Below are 19,632 nucleotides of genomic sequence, written 5' to 3' on the forward strand. Positions count from 1 at the left end.
ACGTAACACATGAGAACGTGCACACGCTCATTATGCCGTGCGTGTTTGCTCCCCTGTCGGCTGCGTGTGCGAGGATTTACATCCAATCCTCCGGCGTGTCAGTTTTCCACCCGTGACGCTCGGCTCAAAGTTGAAATTTGGGAAGGAGAAACGGTTAAGTTGTCACGGATGAAAATCCCTGGAACCACTTTGATCCTGAGCTGGAGTGACGGAAGCTTTTTTATTTGTATTTTTTTAAGTACACACTCCAAAGTATGCATCTGTTCTGCTTCATCCCGCAGGTGTTTGATGGGCTTCCTCTACATAAAACTCATCCAAGCATGTCTTTAACCTCTGGAGTATCCAAACGTTTTCTGCCGAGGGATGCATTCATTAAAGAAGCCAAAATGTAGGGCAATATATGCTAAACTTTATGAACGAAACATCCGCATGAAGCAAATGAGTGTAATATGTAATCATACATCTCATTAATCAATTCATTTCATTTTTACAATATGCGATAAAAATCCTCGCTCCCTCCACTCAGTCACTGTCGTTGTGTCCTTGGGCAAGGCACTTCACCCGCCTTGTCTCCATGCCGCCCACACTGGTGTATGAATGTGAATGAATGTTTGGTGGTGGTCAGAGAGGCCATAGATGCGACTTGGCAGCCACGTTTCCTTCAGACTACCCCAGGGCAGCTGAGGGTACAGATGTAGATTACCACCACCAGCGTGTGACTGAGGAGTGAATGAAAAATGGGTTCACTTCACTGTGAAGTGCTGTGGGTGCCTTGAAAAGCGCTGAATAAATTCTAGTCCATTATTGTTATGATGGTCCGTATTCAACCACAAACAGCGATGAATTATTAATATATTTTTGGAACACTGTAATACTGTAGAGTGAAGCCACGAAATTGGAAGCGTGAAGTGGTGAGGGATGACTGTATTTATTCGGGCTGTCCCAAGCTGATATCAGCAAAAAAAAAGACCCAATATTGGATTACATCGGCCCGCATATCAAATCCTGGCACTCTGACACAAGCAGTCGATTGCAGATTCCACCGCAGCACGTCTGCCCGGGAGCAACCGGACAACCACAGCGTTTGCTAGCGTTTTAACCATGCAGCAACAAGTAAGAGTGATCTCGGCTGCGTGGAAGTAAAAAGACGTTGCAGCTGAGTGCCAAACTTGTCATGCATAGGTTTCCCATGGTGGCACAGAACCAGGGCAGTTTAATACGACCAACCTCATTGCGCATTTGAAGCAGTGTTACACGGGAATCTCCTACAAAAAGTCCTTAACTACATCAGAAAAGAGCGAGCCCCTGTCGGTGGTGAGTAACGTCGGTTTTCACCCGGTATCAGTATCAACCAATATTCAGTGCTGCAATATCGGAATGAGATTCAAAGTGGAAAAAGTTGTATCGGGACACCCCTATGTTTATAACGGGGGGTGTCCGAAGTGCCCACGGCTGTTTTTTTTAATTGGTGCGCGACTCATTCCAAAAATATAATTGAACAAGAATACTAAAAAACAACAGGAGCAAAAATCAGCAATCGTTTTACAAGAATAAAATGAAAATATTAAGAAAAAAGTTGTAAACTAACTTGAAAAGTCCTATTTTTATGACTAACATAATATTAAGAGCGCAAAATAACATCATTTTAGCAGCATGAAGTTGAAAAGAAAAAATATGTTTATTTTGAAGTCGTAATATTATGAAAAACAAATAAAGTTGTGATTTTTGTAAGAATAAGTTGTGGAAAAAGTTATGTTATGTGTATAAGGTCAAAATATAAAGTAAATACAAGTATAAGCAGAAATGGGGCAGGGGAGCTGTAATTTTACCAGAATTAAGTAAAAAAGAAAAAAAAATGGTATAAGCAAAGAGTTGAAATATTAAACAAAAAATGTAATACGAGAAACACAAAATAAAGTTGTATTTTTTGGAAAATTAGGTTGTGAATGATGTCAAAATATTCTGAGAATAAAGTCATAATATTACAAGAAGAAAATGTACAAAAATATTTAAGAAAAAAGTTTAAATATTAATACTAATTTAAAAAAAAACACAACAGCGTACTTTCATTTTTCACTGTGTTGCCCTCGCTGGAAAAAGTTAGGACACCCCGTGTTTTTAATTTATTCTGTAAAAGGGGAATACCGTTTGTCAGTAAATTATTGAATGTTTTGGGGTACATTGTCCCTCAAAGGATTTGTACACCTGACTTGTACAGTTAGGGCACATAAATGTACCCAAAGGTTACCACCTTGCAGTCCAATGAATCCGAGGCACATGTGGTGTATACAGGTAGTTGAGCCAGAAATGAGGGACAGAAATGGACTCCTACTTCACCCCGGCGTATGGATTCATTGTTGAATTTAGAGGTGGTGTCTTCCTACCTTGCGTCCATGTCATGTCCTCACCGCCCCAAGAGTACAAGGAGACAGCTGTCAGGTGTCACATGTCAGGACGTGGCTGCAGGCAAACATTGGAGTCATTAATGCATCATCGAATGGTCTTAAACTGTCACACAGAAGCGTTCCTTCACCATTTTTTTTTATTTTTACCCAAGTTGTGGCTGTAAACACGGTCCAAAGTGACCAGGAAAACATGTAACAGTGACATGTGAATTCATCTGTCCCAAAATGTCAGATTGCAGTCAGTGGCTTCTGGAGGCGACGTGGTAAGGTGACAGCTTGTGTAGACCTTTTTCCAAATAAAAACGTGAAAAATAGGAACAAACGCACAGAGATGCTGCACTTGGACGCATCTCCCAGGAGTCCTCCTGAGGAGTGCTCCCGAGGCTTTGCTTCTCGCTCGTTACTGAAACATTTTTTTGAATTTATGAAGAGAGATCGGCTGGCTTGAAGATCTCCCTGACGCACCTTCCTCTCGGGCTTTAGCGAATATCTCAGCTGCTTATTATCTTACAGTATGTTCACCAACCCCCATTTTCAATCGTATACGCCCAGTGTTTCCCACGGGTCTGTAATGTATGTGCGGCAGTGATGGGGGTCTAATGTGCATAAATAATCGGCCATGATTCATTTGCATGTAATTGTAGTGGCGCTGTAGGAGAGAGGGGTAACGTTATGGGAGACAAAAAGTGAGGAAAACAAGTTATTTTGCTATTTTGTATTTGTCTTGTATTTGTTTGCTTTTACTGTGTAAAGTGTCTTTGAGTTTTTGAAAAGTGCTCTATAAAGCTGAGGTGACAACCGGTCGTACGGGCTCCTACGGCAGGTCAACGTGCAAAAAACGTGCTGATTTCTGCCGCAGAGGTCCTTTGTCATGTCAAACAAACTCTACAGACGCTTTCGTGTTTTCAGGTTGCAAGACAAACTTACGCACTTCGTACGTCTTCGTGCGTCGTCCGTATGGCCAACATGTGTCTTTCGTACTGTGTGAAAAAGTGATGATCCCCAAGACTTTTGGGAAAATACACTATGGTCTGACAAGACAAAAGTTGAACTTTTTGGAAGGTGTGTGTCCCATTACATCTGGCGTAAAAGTAACACATTTCAGAAAAATAACATCAAACCAACAGTGAAATATGGTGGTGGTAGTGTGATGGTCTGGGACTCTTGCTGCTTCAGGACCTGGAAGATTTGCTGTGATAAATGCGTCCATTAATTTTCTATGCTGCTTATCTTCATTAGGGTCGTGGGGGTATGCTGGAGCCTATCCCAGCTGACTTTGGGCGAGAGGCGGGGTACACCCTGGACTGGTGGCCAGCCAATGGCAGGGCACATATAGACAAACAACCATTCACACTCACATTCATACCTATGGACAATTTAGAATCGCCAATTAACCTAACATGCGTGTTTTTGGAATGTGGGAGGAAATCGGATGCTGTGATAAATGAAACCATGAATTCTGCTGTCTGCCCAAAAATCGTGACCTCAAGCTGAAAAACCAACTTGGGTTCTGCAGCAGGACAATGATACAAAACACAAAACACACCATCAAGTCCACCTCTGAATGGCTGAAGAAAAACAAAATGAAGCCTTTGGAGTGGCCTAGTCCAAGTCCTGACCTGAATCCTATTGAGATGCTGTGGCATGACCTTAAAGAGGCGCTTCATGCTGGAAGACCGGGCTGCACGGTGGTCTAGTGGTTAGCATGTTGGCCACACAGCTAGTCAGGAGATTGGGAAGGGTTCGTTGGGTTCGAATCTCCATTGGGCATCTCTGTGTGGAGTTTTCATGTTCTCCCCGTGCGTGCGTGGGTTTTCTCCGGGTACTCCGGTTTCCTCCCACATTCCAAAAACATGCACGTTAGGTTAATTGGTGACTCTAAATTGTCCATAGGTATGAATGTGAGTGTGTCTACATGTGCCCTGCGACCAGTCCAGGGTGCCTGTCGTCCGAAGTCAGCTGGGATAGGCTCCAGCATACCCCCACGACCCTAATGAGGAGAAGTGGCATAGAGGCTTGATTGCAGTTGTTGCTGCTAAGGGTGTCCCAAACAGTTATTAGCTTTAGGGGGCAATCACTTTTTCCACACAGGGCCATGTAACTTTGGATTTTTTTCTCCCTTAATAATAATAATAATAATAATAACAACAATTTTCATTTAAAAACTGCATTTAGTGTTGTTTGTGTTGTCATTGACAAATGTTTCAGATCATCAAACAAATTTAAATATTAAAGTGTGACAAACATTCAAAAATATAAGAAATCAGGAAGGGGGCAAACACTTTTTCACACCACTGTATTTATATTTGATTCCTGTTGCAATGCATATTGTTATTTAAGTGAGCGGATATGACGTATACGCCTGTGGTGCATCTATCTGTGCATGTGCTGCATGAGGTCAGGGTTGGTGAATAAAGGCCATCCACATGCTGGCCAAGTCTTTTAATAGGCATCATTAAGGAAACCCTAATTGACCATGTTTGTAAAATAAAAAAAATATTACAAAATATCACACCAACTGCCATCACAGAAGCTTTGTTGTAAAACATTGTGAGTGGAAGAAGTGACATAGTTCTTATGCATGTGCAGAACCAATCATGTTTCCGGTGTAGCAGGCCAAATTATCCCCCGACCAAAATATACCCGGGTATAATGTGGCCTATGGGAAGGGGAAGAGTGGCGAGCAGACAGGAAGTAATGTCGGGGGTTCAGAGTTGAGTTTTAGCTTGCCGTGGGTTTTTCTTAGGGATTATTGTGCCTGTTGTGAGATCATTCAAACCTGCAATAAAAGGCGGTTCCGGCAAGTCCAGTGTTTGTGTGTGTCCCACTCAACATTACGGTAACGTTACTGACACCTAGTGACCGGTGTACAATACTACATATGATCACAACATCTTTGAATGCGTCTTCTGAATGACTACCATATTTGTATTTTATTTCATTTAGCCATTTTTATGCTTGACGATACTCAATGCTTCGATTTGCTTCACTATGCATATGTTTTGACTAATAATAGGCCGTATTCAACCACGAAGCATATGCCGCTAGAAAGCCTACTGTTTTGTCATGTTTCATCGAGCATTAAGATTTCTCACTTCGGTGGTCCTCGATGTGCTATGAGATGCAAAAGTGAAACCAATACATGACTTTCTTTGACGCTACCTGAGCTTGATAGGTTCATCAGATAGAAGACAAAACAGTCCCATTATAATGTGTTTAAGAGCGAGGGCAAACACGCATGTCCAACATTTGTGGCAGGCCACCACAAATAAACGAATGGGAAACACTGACATCTCTATACTAGTACATGACTAACCAGCCGTCTCCTCTTTTTCCTCAGGCCTCCTCATTGGATCTGGCTGTGCGCTATACCCGCTGGGATGGGACAGCGAGGAAGTGCAGCAGACGTGCAACAACAGTTCGGACCAGTTTCAGCTCGGTGAGAACCGGAATCAACAAAAATGATAAATGCAGCACGTTTGTTTGTTTTTGCTGAAGCTTCCCTGAATCGAATTAAACAGTGTCAGATGTGATGAATGCAAACAAGAAAAGGCATCTGTCAGATTTTGGTTCGATTCACTGGACGAGGACGAGACCTCAAAAAATTAGTACCGTTTTGAGGTTGCTTGTGAAACGTGTTTTTCAAGATCACTTGTAATTCTGAAGCAAAATGTACACAAATAGCGATGCTGGGTTCTGATCCAAATACGAAAGTGGGAGAGAAAAGTCAACAAAATTGGTTTCACTCGAGATGATATGCTGCTAAACGACAACATTCAGACACATCTATAGACAAATATTACAACTAGAAATGCACAATATCTTTTTTTTTTTTCAACCAATACTTGCTTCAGCTGAAGCAATACCGATAATCGATGAACTATCTATTTTTTTTCATTTATATGTAAGTGTAGTTTGTGCACACCTGGAGGTCAGAAGGACTGGAACAAATTAGGATCTGACCAATCAAATATCATGACATTACTACTACCGCATCATTACTATGAGGAGAGCCAGAGTATAGTGTGAGGAGCCACCAAGGTGCACTGTATTCGGGCACACGCTCCGAGCAGCCTGTGTGACGCCACGGAGGTCTCTGGCCAACGTTTTGTACTTTTCAAACGCTGCAGCGCTGGCGTTTCAGGTGGCTAATCAGGTAAGTAGGGCCGCAACGAAAGATTATTTCAATAACCGATTAATTGGTCGATTATTTTTTCGATTAATCACTTTTTTTAAAAACACATTAAATTTCCACCTCTTTGTTCAGAAATACTGCAGATGATTTGAACTGATGGAGCAAATACGTTCACAAACAAATAATGTCAGATAATAAAAAATCAAAATATTTGACAAATAGTATCAGTAAAACAATAAATGTACACAAAAGCACAATCATGATCATTTTCTTGGTCGATTAATCTGAAGCTTGTTGTTTCAATGAATGGAGTAATCTGTTGGGCCATAGACCAAATGAATACGAAGCAAACACCTACAGTTAGTGGTTGGGTCCGCAGCTTATCAGAAAAGAGGCAAAAATGCCCATCACTGTTTTCCAAAGTCAAAGCTGATATGTGTGAATATATTGTTTTGGCTAAAACACAAAGATAATACGTCTGCTTTCATGGATGACTAAGGAAATTAAAACATATTCACATTTGAGTGGCTGAAATCAGGGGATATTTACATATTTAAATCAAAAAACAATTCAATGATTACCAAAATAGTCGATTAATTGGGTAATCGATTAACCATCGATTAGTCGATTAATTGTTGCAACTCCAAAGGTAATCATTTGGTACAACTCGCATGCGAAATGTCTTCCTTAGAAAGTGAATGTTTGTTTACTGAGGGGAAGTTAACGTAACAGGCAGGAGAAAAAAGGAGCACTTGATTTGCTCACCCGCACAGTACGAGGAATCTCGCCTCATTGGAGCATTTTTTTTTTTTTTACATTATCCGTTACCGGAGCTTTTTTTTTAATGTTCTCGGATTTATCGGTATGATGTCATAATTTCCTCATATCGGCCCAATAATAATCAGTCCAATAATTAGCATGCACCCAAAATTAGAACTATACAGTCGTCCCTTGTTTATCGCGGTTAATTGGTTTCAGCTCTGACTGCGATAAGTAATTTTGCGGGAAGCTGGAGTCAATATTAATACATGGAATATTTTCATATTTAGAGCATAGAAAACCTGCTTATGACTTTCTCACATAGCTCTACAAAACACCCACTGTTGGGGTGTTTCGCCCAGTCACGACCAAATTTGGTATGCATCTTTAGGGGACTGACAAGCACACGTGTGTAAAATTTAAGCAAGATTGGTTGAAAAATATGGTCGCCATCAAGCAAAAACATCTTTGCAGGGACTTAGCAATTAATTGCTTATGAGTCTTTGTATTACTAGCATGTCTTCCAAAGCATTTTGACCACAACCCTTGGAAGGCATCACAAATGTCCTGACTGTCCATCAACTAAAAGGTCCAATGTTGCGTCTGCAGGTTCCTGCCAGATCGGCTGGGCTTATTACTGCACGGGGGCAGGAGCGGCGGGCGCCATGCTGCTGTGCACCTGGATGTCATGTTTCGCCGGCAAGAAGCAGAAGCACTACCCGTACTGAACGATGGTCCGAGGCTCTCTGGGTGCTAATTCGGGCACGGGAGGCCAGAAAGACACCACTCGTCCAGCAAACTGCAGGGACTCTTTCATAATGCAGCACACACACACACACACACACACACACACACGCACACACACTCACGCACGGCTTTGAAAACGTCACGTTATTCTGAGGACCAGTCCTGTTTTTAATCCTTTATTTGACGAGACGACTTCTCTTTCTCTTTGTCTTCCTTCTTGATGTTGACGTGACGTGCGCCCCCGTGATGAAGACTTCATAATAATACCCATTTCATCGTAACGTGACGTGTTCCCGTGTCTTCCTCGCGCCTCATTCTTGCCTTAAAAACGCCACCCCCAATGCAATAATCTCCACAAAAAAAATCCAGCAGGTCCAAAAAGAAGGAAGTATGATGAGATATATGTTGTGAATGATAATGTATTTTTATCACATTAGCACGTTTTCTTTGTTTTGTAATCACGTCATTGTTTTGTTATTTGTAAATAAATGTTTATTGAAAAGTGTGTGTTGTGTGCTTTGGTTGGTGGGAGTGCAGCCCACAGCACATTCCTAAAAAGCTTTTCCCATGACCTCCTGGTCTTCAGCTCTTCAGCACACATGGGATGCCTCGCGGGAGCTTTTCTTCCCAATCGATACGGAGGATAAGGACAGGCGGCGCGCTCTGAATAACTTTTATCGATGAGGTCAATGCTGTGACCTCCCCACTTGGATTTATTTGCCTTCTGATCAGGAAGTGAGCATCCTTTACCTCCACCATTTGCTTCTGGTAAATTCTAATCTCCACTTTATGACCATTAGATTTCATACAGCACTTTTCAAAGTACCCACAGCACTCCTCAAGTTAAACCATTATTCATTCACACGCTGGTGATGGTAATGTACATCTGTATACACAGCCGCTTCCCACCTACGGCCTCTCCGAGCACCAACCATTCATTCACATTCATACAGCAGTGTGGGCAGCATATTGCCCAGGGACACAACAGACGGGAGGACTGAATCGCCAAACTTTTGGTTTGTGGACAGCCTGCTTTACCTCCTATGCCACTGCCACCTGAATGGCCCTTTTAAAGGGTCCATGACATGATTTATCAACTTTTATGTTATACATTGCTATTTTTTGCAAGCAAACGGTAAATTCGCAAAAATGCCATTTATAGTTCATGGCACTAGCCATGACTAAGTAGCTCGCAGTTCAGCTTCTTTCTGGAAGCGACATCATCAGGGTGACACCTCAGCAAAAGCAGAGTAAACAAACGCTTCTCGAGGTAGATGATCAACTTGGTTCAGTATATTTTTCATCACAATAGTAGTCATGCCAAAATGTTGTGTTGCTGCTGGATGTTCATAGTATCTGAGTGATACTGTAAGTTTTTCTTTTCCAAAAGAGGAAGGTTTAAGACAAAAATGGAAGTGCGGAGAACAAGAGACAGATGGACGCCCACCTCGAGTTTTGCTCTTTTCAGTGATCATTTCACTGATGACTGCTATGCAGGAACACCTTCACAAGAAGCAATTGTCTCGAAAGTACAGTATAAACACATTTTGAAAAAGGATGCTATTCTGCCGGTAGACGGGAAAATAAGGACAAGAAGAACGTCAAAGTTGCCACAGACAGAGTACGTAAGTCATGTCTTGTTTACATAATGTCTTCTAAACAATATCCCACAATATACTGTAGCAACAAGGCTGGTAACGTAACTAGTACGACTAGAATGGCTTTTTCACTGTGATGACCATATTGGCACACTTCACATTCACTGACTATTTTTAGCCACTTCAGAGATCCTTCCAAGTGCAAAGTCAGCTCGGCAATGGACCTCACCCCCCACCCCCGCAAATAAAGGCCATCCAGCCCTCCCCCACTCTCTTTCTGCCGGTGTTAGCGTGATTGGCTATCAGTATTCCCTCTCTGATTGACACTTCCGGTGGCGCTGGGACGCCTCATGGCTTTGGGGGTTGGGGGCGCTTTAAATCATGAGGAACCAGAACCATGCGATCTGAGTTCCCAAAACATTCCCAAACAGGCTGGAATGTCTGCTGTCACGGTGCTTCTTGAAAAGCGAAAGCACGTTTGCAAGCTGGGAAAGACCACACGTGAAATTCTCACCCCTGCCGACTTGGCGAAGGAATTTTTTTTTTTTTTTTAATCAGTGAAGTTCAACAGCACATCTGCTTCACTTTAAATCTTGTTTAGGTCTAGAGTGGTCGCGGCTGCAGTCAAAACATTCACACAAGGAAGGAAGTAAAACAAAACCACAAAACAGACTGACAGTTGGCAGAGCTCCAGGCTACAGTTTAGGATGTTTAGTGAAGCCTGCTTGTTTACAAAGGGGTGGTCGTATACATGGTGCGGGATCATCCAGCCATAGGCGGTATCATGTCCATGACGAAGGAAATGTGAAAGGATTTCTTGTTCAGAAAAAAATGTCTCGTGTGCACTAGGCCTGAGACGATAATAATCACATCCAACCATCCGTTTTCTATGCCGTTTATCCTCATTAGGGTCACGGGGGTATGTTAGCTCAGCTGACTTCAGGCGAGAGGCGGGGCACACCCTGGACTGGTCGAAAACCAATCGTGGTGGGCCCTTTTGTCAGTCATACAGTCTCTTTCTCTCGGTGGGTGGCGGCGGGCCCGCTGGCATACACACAGAGTGCACAAGAGTGTAAGAGTGTGATTGTATTATAGTGTCATATATTTTTTCATTGTACTTTTGTTAAATGTTAAACTCTCGTCTCGCTCTCGTAGATCCAATCTCGTGCATCGTCTTGTCTTGTGACACTCCTTCGAAGGACATCACAAAAAGACGCAGCTTCAAAGGCAAGCATTTAAGCGCCTTTTCTCTCAAACGTGGAGCAAACGAGTGAGGGAGATGACAGGTGACATTAGCATCGTTAAAAAAGTCACTTTTTAAAGTCTTTAAAAAGGCTCACTTTTAGGGGTTAAAGGGTCCCTGACATGATTTATCAACTTTGCTCAACTATGTTGTATATTGTTTGTAATCATGTTCTACATTGTTCCATTCTTGAAAGCGAGCGGTAAACTTGCCAAAATGACATTTATAGATGATGGCGCCAGCCATGACGAACTAGCTCTCGCTGTTCAGTCTCATTTCCGGAGGTGACGTCATCGGTGTACGATCACTCAGGTAAACAAACATGGCGGTGTACGAGACAGAGGATGTTTGCAGTGATTATAGCCAGGATATGAGCAATGTGTCAATAGTTTAGAAGGGAGAAACATTTGGAGATGAAATAGAGAACTTGCGGAACATACGCCTTAAGACATGACGATGACGATTGATCACCTTCAGAACACAGAATGGTAAGTGTAAATTACTCTGGAGTTGCTTATCCTTCAATGATTGTTTTAAATCGGCTTCTTAATGAGCGTAAAGGGGTCTTTATAGCCTGATTTATGTTATGTTTCCTTAGATACATTTATATGCCTTTTGAATTGTTTTAAAACTGTACAGTAATCCCTTGTTTATGGCGCTTAATTGGTTCTACATACAACTGTGATGAGTGAATTTCCATGAAGTAGGATTCCTTGTTTATAAATGAAATATTTTCATAGTTAGACTGGTTCACAACTTCTTAAGAATTTTTTTAAACATTATTATAGCCCTCTAGATGTGAAATAACACCCTTATAGTCACGTTTACACTTTTATTACCCAATATAGTAGACATAAATAGTAGTAGACCCAAAATAAGACATAAATAAGACTTGTACTCGTCTGTGTTGCACTAAATGTCTTGGAAAGTTGCAGGAGAACATCAGATGGGCTCAGATGAAAATCAAGCCGAATAAGTCATGAAGCATCTCAATAGTCAAGGGAGAGCTTAAGAATGTGAGGTTCTGCATTGGTGACGACCCAATACCGATGGTGTCAGAGCAACCGTCAAAAGCCTGGGCAGATGTTATATTATGCCTGCCCAGTGTGTGTTGCTAGTGACACCTAGTGGCTGGTGTAGAATATTACATTTAGTGTATTTGAATGCCTTATACTGTATTTGGATTTTACTTCATTTAGCTGTTTAATGCTGATTGAAAATGCTTAATTTAGGCCAAGAATATGTAAAATGGGCTTAAAAATGCTTTTTTTTTTTACCAGTGATAGGCCGCAGTCAACCACAAAACAGCGATTGTTTATCAATTAAGTAATTTTTTTTAAATGCAATAAAGTGAAGGCGTGATATATATATATATATTTTGTCCTATCCAGCCATTAGTGCAGATAGTATTGATCTAGATGCCCTGACATGCTAACAGATTTGCTCTGCCAGGTAAAATTGTAAGAGACTCTCCTCATGTTGAACTTCTAAAGATCCATCGTACTTTGATACACTAGCCTGGCAGTGTGCATGCCAGGCCACAAGTTGCCGATGTAACTTTGATGAATTCCTACCTAATAGCAGATGAACAGGTGAAATAATCTACCATACGTATACCTCAATGACAAATACTGGTGGACAACATTAGCATTGATTGCATGGAAGGAATGAGTGTATCTTGGCAGTCAGTTGGATCCATCATTTCATTCTTTCTAATTATCTTCTTTCCCCAACAGGACTATAGCTGAAGATAATTATTACCCCCAGCTAGTCTTTGTTCTCCTTTGACACTAGGCTGCATGGATGATATTGCATTATTGATATGGATGCTTTCTGGCATGATGAGAACCCATTAAAACAAGCGCCAAGTGAAGGCTCGCTATGGAGCCTTGAGACTTGACTAAAAGACAACACAGTGGTGTTAAAAAGTGTTTGCTCTCTTCCTGATTTCTTCTTTTTTTTGCAGGTTTGTCACACTTTAAATATTAGTCAATGACAACACAACTGAACACAAAACGCACTTTTTAAATAAATATTTTTTTTATTATTAAGGGAGAAAAAAAGCCAACCCCCGCCCCCCAGAGAGAAAGTAATTAAGATCTATCAGTGTGCAAAAGGTTATAAAGCCATTTCTAAAGCTTTGGGACTCCAGCGAAGCACAGTGAACAGTGGTGATCCTTCCCAGGAGTGGTCGGCCAACCAAAATGACCCCAAGAGCGCAGCGACCACTCATCCAAGAGGTCACAAAAGACCCCACAACAACATCCAAAGAACTGCAGGCCTCACTTGCCTCCGTTGAGGTCAGTGTTCATGACTCCACCATAAGAAAGACACTGAGCAAAAACAGCCTGCATGGTAGAGTTCCAAGACCAAAACCACTGCTAAACAAAAAGAACATTAAGGCTCGTCTCAATTTTGCCAGAAAACTCCTGATGATCCCCAAGACCTTTGGGAAAATAAAATTTAAAGTAACGCCACATTTCAAAAAAAGAAACCAACAGTACCAACAGTAAAATATGGTGGTGGTAGTGTGATGGTCTGGGGCTGTTTTGCTGCTTCAGGACCTGGAAGACTTGCTGTGGAAACATTAATTCTGCTGTCTACCAAAACATCCTGAAGGAGAATGTCCGGCCATCTGTTGGTGACCTCAAGCTGAAACCAACTCGGGTTCTGCAGCAGGACAATGATCCAAAACACACCAGCAAGTCCACCTCTGAATGGCTGAAGAAAAACAAAATGAAGACTTTGGAGTGGTCTAGTCCAAGTCCTGACCTGAATCCTATTGAGATCCTGTGGCATGACCTTAAAAAGGCGATTCATGTGGGAAACCCTCCAGTGTGGCTGAATGACAACAATTCTGCAAAGATGAGTGGGCCAAAATTCCTCCACAGCGCTGTAAGAGACTCATTGCAAGTTATCACAAACACTTCATTGCAGTTGTTGCTGCTAAGGGGGGCCCAACCAGTGATTAGGTCTGGGGGGCAATCACTTTTCCACACAGAGCCATGGAGCTTTGGATTTTTTTTCTCCCCTAATAATAAAAGGTGCCATTTAAAAACTGCATTTTGTGTTCAGTTGTGTTGTCATGGATTAATATTTAAATTTCTTTGATGATCTGAAACATTTAAGCGTGCCAAACATGCAAAAATATAAGAAATCAGGAAGGGGGCAAACACTTTTTCACACCAATGTATTTATATTTGATTCCTGTTGCAAAGCATATTGTTATTTACATGAGCAGATATGACGTATACGCCTGTGGTGCATATGTGCATGTGCTGCATGAGGTCACGGTTGGTGAATAAAGACCATCTACATGCTGGCCAAGGGGGCAAAAACTTTTTCATACCACTGTGTATAGCATTGTTTCCTTTAATCATGTGAAAGCCAGATGAGTGTAGGTCACACGGTGAAATGATACATTTCAATTTGGTGACAAAGCTCAGTTTCCCAACCTGTTTTGTCTTGTGTACCCCCAGAGCCATTTTGTCATGCCATTAGTACCCCCTCACTAACACGTGTTGATTAGGGTTGTGAAAGGATGCGACCAGATATCTGGTTTGACAAGCGAGCAATACGGTTGCGCCGCTCGAAGCCTCCTGGATGGATAAGAATCAGCCATAAATCTTCAGATTAATGGATTGTAGAGACATGCACCGGGTATCGCAAGGCTAGCAACCGCGGTTGACAGGTCATCACTTAAACAACATGTGAACCTGGGCTGCTGTTCATCGTAGCTTACCTTGACTGGAGGTGAGAATGGATGTAAATAGTAGCAATGCGTACATTATAGTCATCTAATTTATCATATAGGCTATTATGTATTGTGTAAAACTAAGACAGGAACAACATCAAATTAAAAGCACGAAATGAATACACAGCCACCGTCCACCAGTCTGACCCTGGACTTTGTTTTGCAGAGAAGATTATACTCTGGTCGCTAGCATGAATTAACTTGAGGTTGTGGGCCGAACAACTATGCACTAGCACTCAATACGGTCGTCAAATCTTACCTTCATGCATTCCCACATTGTATCAGCATTTGGGAGCAGATATGAGGTGAAACAAAAACGGTGAAAATACAATAGTCAGTCTGTGCAGCGTTAGATGGTGCGTTCAAGGAATGGCGAACAAAGTGGGACAAGTCGCCGCTCGCAACAACCAACATATGCAAAACTGTGACATTTCTAACTGGGTATTTTTTCAATAAAGTAATGGCCCATCCTAGAGGAAAGAGAATTCAAAAAGAGATCTCACAAATGTTTCATTTACTTCTCCTCGACAACTTTGAAATCTCTGTGACACCAAACTGAGACTAAGTTTGTTTCTCCTTTGTCTCATTTTTTCCTCCAGAGCAATAACATGCACTAAATGTCAATTTAGCCTCCCATAACGTTTCAGAATAGATCTCAGTCATCTCTAATATAATTCTCAGAGCTTCCCAACTTTTGTGTCTCTTTGTGATCTCAGGCAGAGAAATCACAGAGCCCTCTCGATGAACTAACTCTGTTCTCATCCCAGCTTCTGTTCATGCATCTCATACTAAGCTCAGACAGAACAAATGGAGAGCTCTCCACACGCACTCATTGATTTCTCAGACGGAGAGCAACGTTTTGGTTGTTTTTAATCATCATGTTGACTTTATTGTAATCTACATGATTTTTTAAAAAGTATGTATTACTGTACGCAGAACGAATTGATACTAATTTATACTTGTAGGCTGCAAAGACCTTCTGCTTGTCATACATGTCATACAACTTCATGTAAAAACTACACACATGTTTCCAGATTCTGCAGGAGTACATGTTGTGGGTTATACTGTAGTACTTCTTGTTCATGCACGCAAAGTGCTCAGGCATCCATGTGTTTGTGTGTTTTGACCTTAAATTCCATGTTAGCAGCTTCTGCGGCGTCCACATGTTTCCCATGTTTTCCCAGAGTCTGCAAGAGTACATGTTTTGGGTAATACTGTAGTACTTCCTGCCCATGTATGCAAATAAAGTATCCTATTTTTACTTGAGGTTCCTCAGTTTTTGGTGCTTGTGCAGCATCCTGCTTGTCCACAGCTTCTGCAGGTTAGGTGGTGCCCGTACCATGAGGATGAAGATGAGATCAAAGATGAACGTCAAGAGGATGGTGGCCACCTGGAGGAGAATTGCCTTTTGAGGCTTCTTGCTCAGGATGTCTACTGTACATTCCTCTGCATGTTGCAAGTTCTCGTGTGATGGATCCTGCTGGCACTTGAGAAGATGGTAGAGGACGCTTCATCAACTCAACTCTAGCTTTTCTTTTATAGTGAGTGATACTATATTTATTTACAGGAGCTTGTCGGGTATAATATCCATCCATCCATCCATCTTCTACAACTTATCAGAGGTCAGGTCATGGGGGCAGCAGCCTCTCCCTCGTCACTTCGTCCACCTTCTCCCGGCGGATCCTGAGGCATTCCCAAACCAGTTTGGAGACATAGTCTCTCCAACGTGTCCTGGGTCTTCCCCGAGGCCTTCTACCGCTCGGACATGCCCTGAACACCTCCCCAGGGAGGCATCCTTAGCAGATGCCACCTCTCATTAAGGAGGAGTTGCGGTTCTACTCCGAGTCACTCCTGGATGACAGTGCTTCTCACCTTATCTCTAAGGGAGAGCCCAGCCACCCAACAGAGAAAACTCATTTCGGCCGCTCGTATCCACGATTGTGTCCTTTCGGTCACTACCCAAAGCTCATGACCGTAGGTGAGGGTAGGAACGTAGATCGGTAAATTGAGAGCTTTGCCTTTCGGCTCAGCTCTCTGTTCACCCCAATGGACCGATGTAGAGTCCGCATCACTGCAGATGCCACACCAGTTCACCTGTCAATCTCGCGTTCCATCCTTCACTCACTCGTGAACAAGACCCCGAGGTACCTAAACTCCTCCACTTGGGGCAGGACCTCATCCCCGACCCGGAGTTGGCACTCCACCCTTTTCCGGGCAAGAACCATGGACTCGGAACCATGGATGCGCCTAGAAATTCTGTCTGCAGACCCTCACAATACGTTTGTGCCTGCCAGGTCTGACCGGCATCCTCCCCCACCACCAGACCCAACTCACCACCAGGTAGTGATCATTTGACACACATTTTCACAAAGTCAATCATCGAACTGCGGTAAAAGGGTGTCCTGGCGCAAGTGCACGTGGACACCTTTATGCTTGAACATGGTGTTTGTTATCGACAATCTGTGACGAGCACGTAAATCTAATAACAGAGCACCGCTCGGGTTCAGACAGGGGGGCCGTTCCCCTCAATCACGTCTCTTCAGGTCTCACAAGTTTGGGGGGGAGGAGAAGATGATGCAATATAGCAGGGGTCGGGAACCCTTTAGGCTAAGAGAGCCATGAAAGCCACATATTTTAAAATGGATTTCCGTGAGAGCCATATGATATTTTTCACCTTGAATACAATTAAATGTGTTTATTCCTTAGCAAGACCAACAGTTTGACCCGGAAAATATGGGAAGGGCAGCTGGGATTAGGATCTGGCAACCGATGTTGCGGTGGAAAATAGATGGATGGATTAAAATGCATTAAAAAGTTTTAGATTTTGAACATTATTTTTAACACTGGGATTTCTTTAATGTTAAAATTTCAGAAAAAAACCAAAGTTCTTTGGATGTTGTTGTGGGGTCTTTTGTGACCTCTTAGATGAGTCGTCGCTGCACTCGTGGGGTCATTTTGGTTGGCCGGACACTCCTGGGAAGATTCACCATTGTTCCATGTTTTTGCCATTTGTGGATAATGGCTCTCCCTGTGGTTCACTGGAGTCTCAAAGCTTTAGAAATGGCTTCATAACCTTTTCCACACTGATAGATCTCAATTAATCTGAGTTATGTTATATTTTATCAGGGTGGGCGATCACTTTTTCACACAGGGCCATTTAAGTTTGGATTATTATTTTTTTTTCTCTCCCTTAATAATAAAAAGTTTCATTTAAAACCTGCATATTGTATTCGGTTGTGTTGTCATTGACTAATATTAAATTTGTCTGATGATCTGAAACATTTAAATGTAACAAACATGCAAAAAAAAGCTCAGGAAGGGGCAAACACCTTTCCACACCACTGTATGCATTACATCCATTTCAAAACTACTTTTTTGTATTTTTTTTGTACTATTTGCAACCTTGTTTGTCATTGAGCCATTTCCATCCATGACAGTATACTTTACAATCAGTAATATTTATTACTCAACATGTGCCTCTCAGGGCTTGTATGCTTACAATCACTTGAGCGGTGTCTTCTCCTCAAACTGCAGCCTGCAACGATATAGCAACGTGTCATATGATAAGAAACATGTCATAAAGGTGATCAAAGGTGTACTGTCACGCTGTATCATACAAGCATTGACAACTATTAGTCATATCATCTCCAACGTCATATTAGTCATAAACATGGCCTCGTTTATGATGGTGCATCTTAGTAATAACTTTTTCCCAAGCCCTATTTGAACCATTTCCACATGTTTGGCTCTGACTTGGCATCTTAATAGTTAAGGATATGCTTGTTTGTCTTTCAGCCTGTCATGTCTGCAACCGGACATGACGTCACGTGCAACTCAGCAATAAGAGATCACAGCCAAGGGCTCTGGAGTTAAAACAGAATGCCGATCCGGCATCCACTTCTGTATTACGCCCTGCACAGGTTTGGCCGCCATGATGGTGAACAGAAACCAGAAACACTGCATTGTAAACATGACCTCGGCACACTGCTTAGCCATTAATATATATGTATATACATATATATAATAAGTACTTTTAAATCAAATTTCTGGAAGAAATAACCACAAATCAACTTACTAGAATGGTAATTAATGGATTAGTGGAATGGTAATGAATGATGCCGTGTGTGGGCCTACCTACACTTGCAGTTTATTTTGTTAAACCGCTATTGTTTAAATATAAACATACTGAATAATATATAATAATAATAATAGTGTTGCTTTTTAAGCCTTAGGAATGCTCCGTATTTATGTTCCATATTTTATACACAGCTCAGAGCTCGTGAATACATTGTACACCACTGTCCGCCTAGCCCCGCCCACCTTTCTGATCACCATCATGGCAGACTTTCTCCTCTGTAGCGTGCTACACTCTGTTCCATTCATTTGTGATTAAATTACAGATCCATTTAAACTCTAGACTCCTTGGTAAAAACGGCTACACATTGGAGTGTTGATGTCATCCGTGATTGGTCAAAGGCTGAAATATGCGCTGTCTCATTGGCCAAGTGTTCGATATATTGGTGAAAAATGGACAGAAGCGGATCTGATTGGGTCAGAAAGTTGGAATAAGAGACGCTGATTGGTCCATAGCACCCGTCTACTGCTGTTCAGTGAGAACAGAAATGGCAAATCAATCCTTACTTTCACTTTTAAGTCCCCAAATACCAGAAAACTCTCCGACGACGCCAGAAACAGTCGCTAGAGTTGTTGCTGGTCGCTTTTGAGAAAGTACGTTGTCAAGAAGGCAACACTAACAGGAAGTCACTATTTTACCAAGTGCTTCAAAGAAATACACTAACAAGGTAAAAACTTATCGCCCGAACAGGGACTTGAACCCTGGACCCTCAGATTAAAAGTCTGATGCTCTACCGACTGAGCTATCCGGGCTCTAGCGAATATCTATCAGCACACCATTAAAATAGACTTTCCAACACTGCTCTCTGAAATGGACTAAAACCTCTTCTACGCGAAGCATTTTCTTAACACGTGAA

The 19,632-nt window shown here is 42.1% G+C and overlaps 1 protein-coding gene and 1 non-coding gene across 2 annotated transcripts in view; one reads left to right on the forward strand and one right to left on the reverse strand.

The window, feature by feature from the left end:
* Positions 1-9,013, forward strand: part of LOC129190858 (LHFPL tetraspan subfamily member 6 protein) — a 75,865-nt gene extending 66,852 nt beyond the window's left edge. The window contains exons 3-4 of the mRNA XM_054793526.1: positions 5,746-5,844; positions 7,909-9,013. Of these exons, the coding sequence (XP_054649501.1) occupies positions 5,746-5,844; positions 7,909-8,027 (218 nt within the window). The 3' untranslated portion in view covers positions 8,028-9,013. The remainder of the gene's footprint in view (positions 1-5,745; positions 5,845-7,908) is intronic.
* Positions 9,014-19,455: 10,442 nt separating this feature from the next.
* trnak-uuu (transfer RNA lysine (anticodon UUU)) lies at positions 19,456-19,528 on the reverse strand. The gene has a single exon. It is a non-coding gene; the product is annotated as a tRNA-Lys (tRNA).
* Positions 19,529-19,632: the final 104 nt, after the last annotated feature.

Source organism: Dunckerocampus dactyliophorus, chromosome 12 (genome assembly GCF_027744805.1).
Source record: "Dunckerocampus dactyliophorus isolate RoL2022-P2 chromosome 12, RoL_Ddac_1.1, whole genome shotgun sequence".
Taxonomy (NCBI): Eukaryota; Metazoa; Chordata; class Actinopteri; order Syngnathiformes; family Syngnathidae; genus Dunckerocampus; species Dunckerocampus dactyliophorus.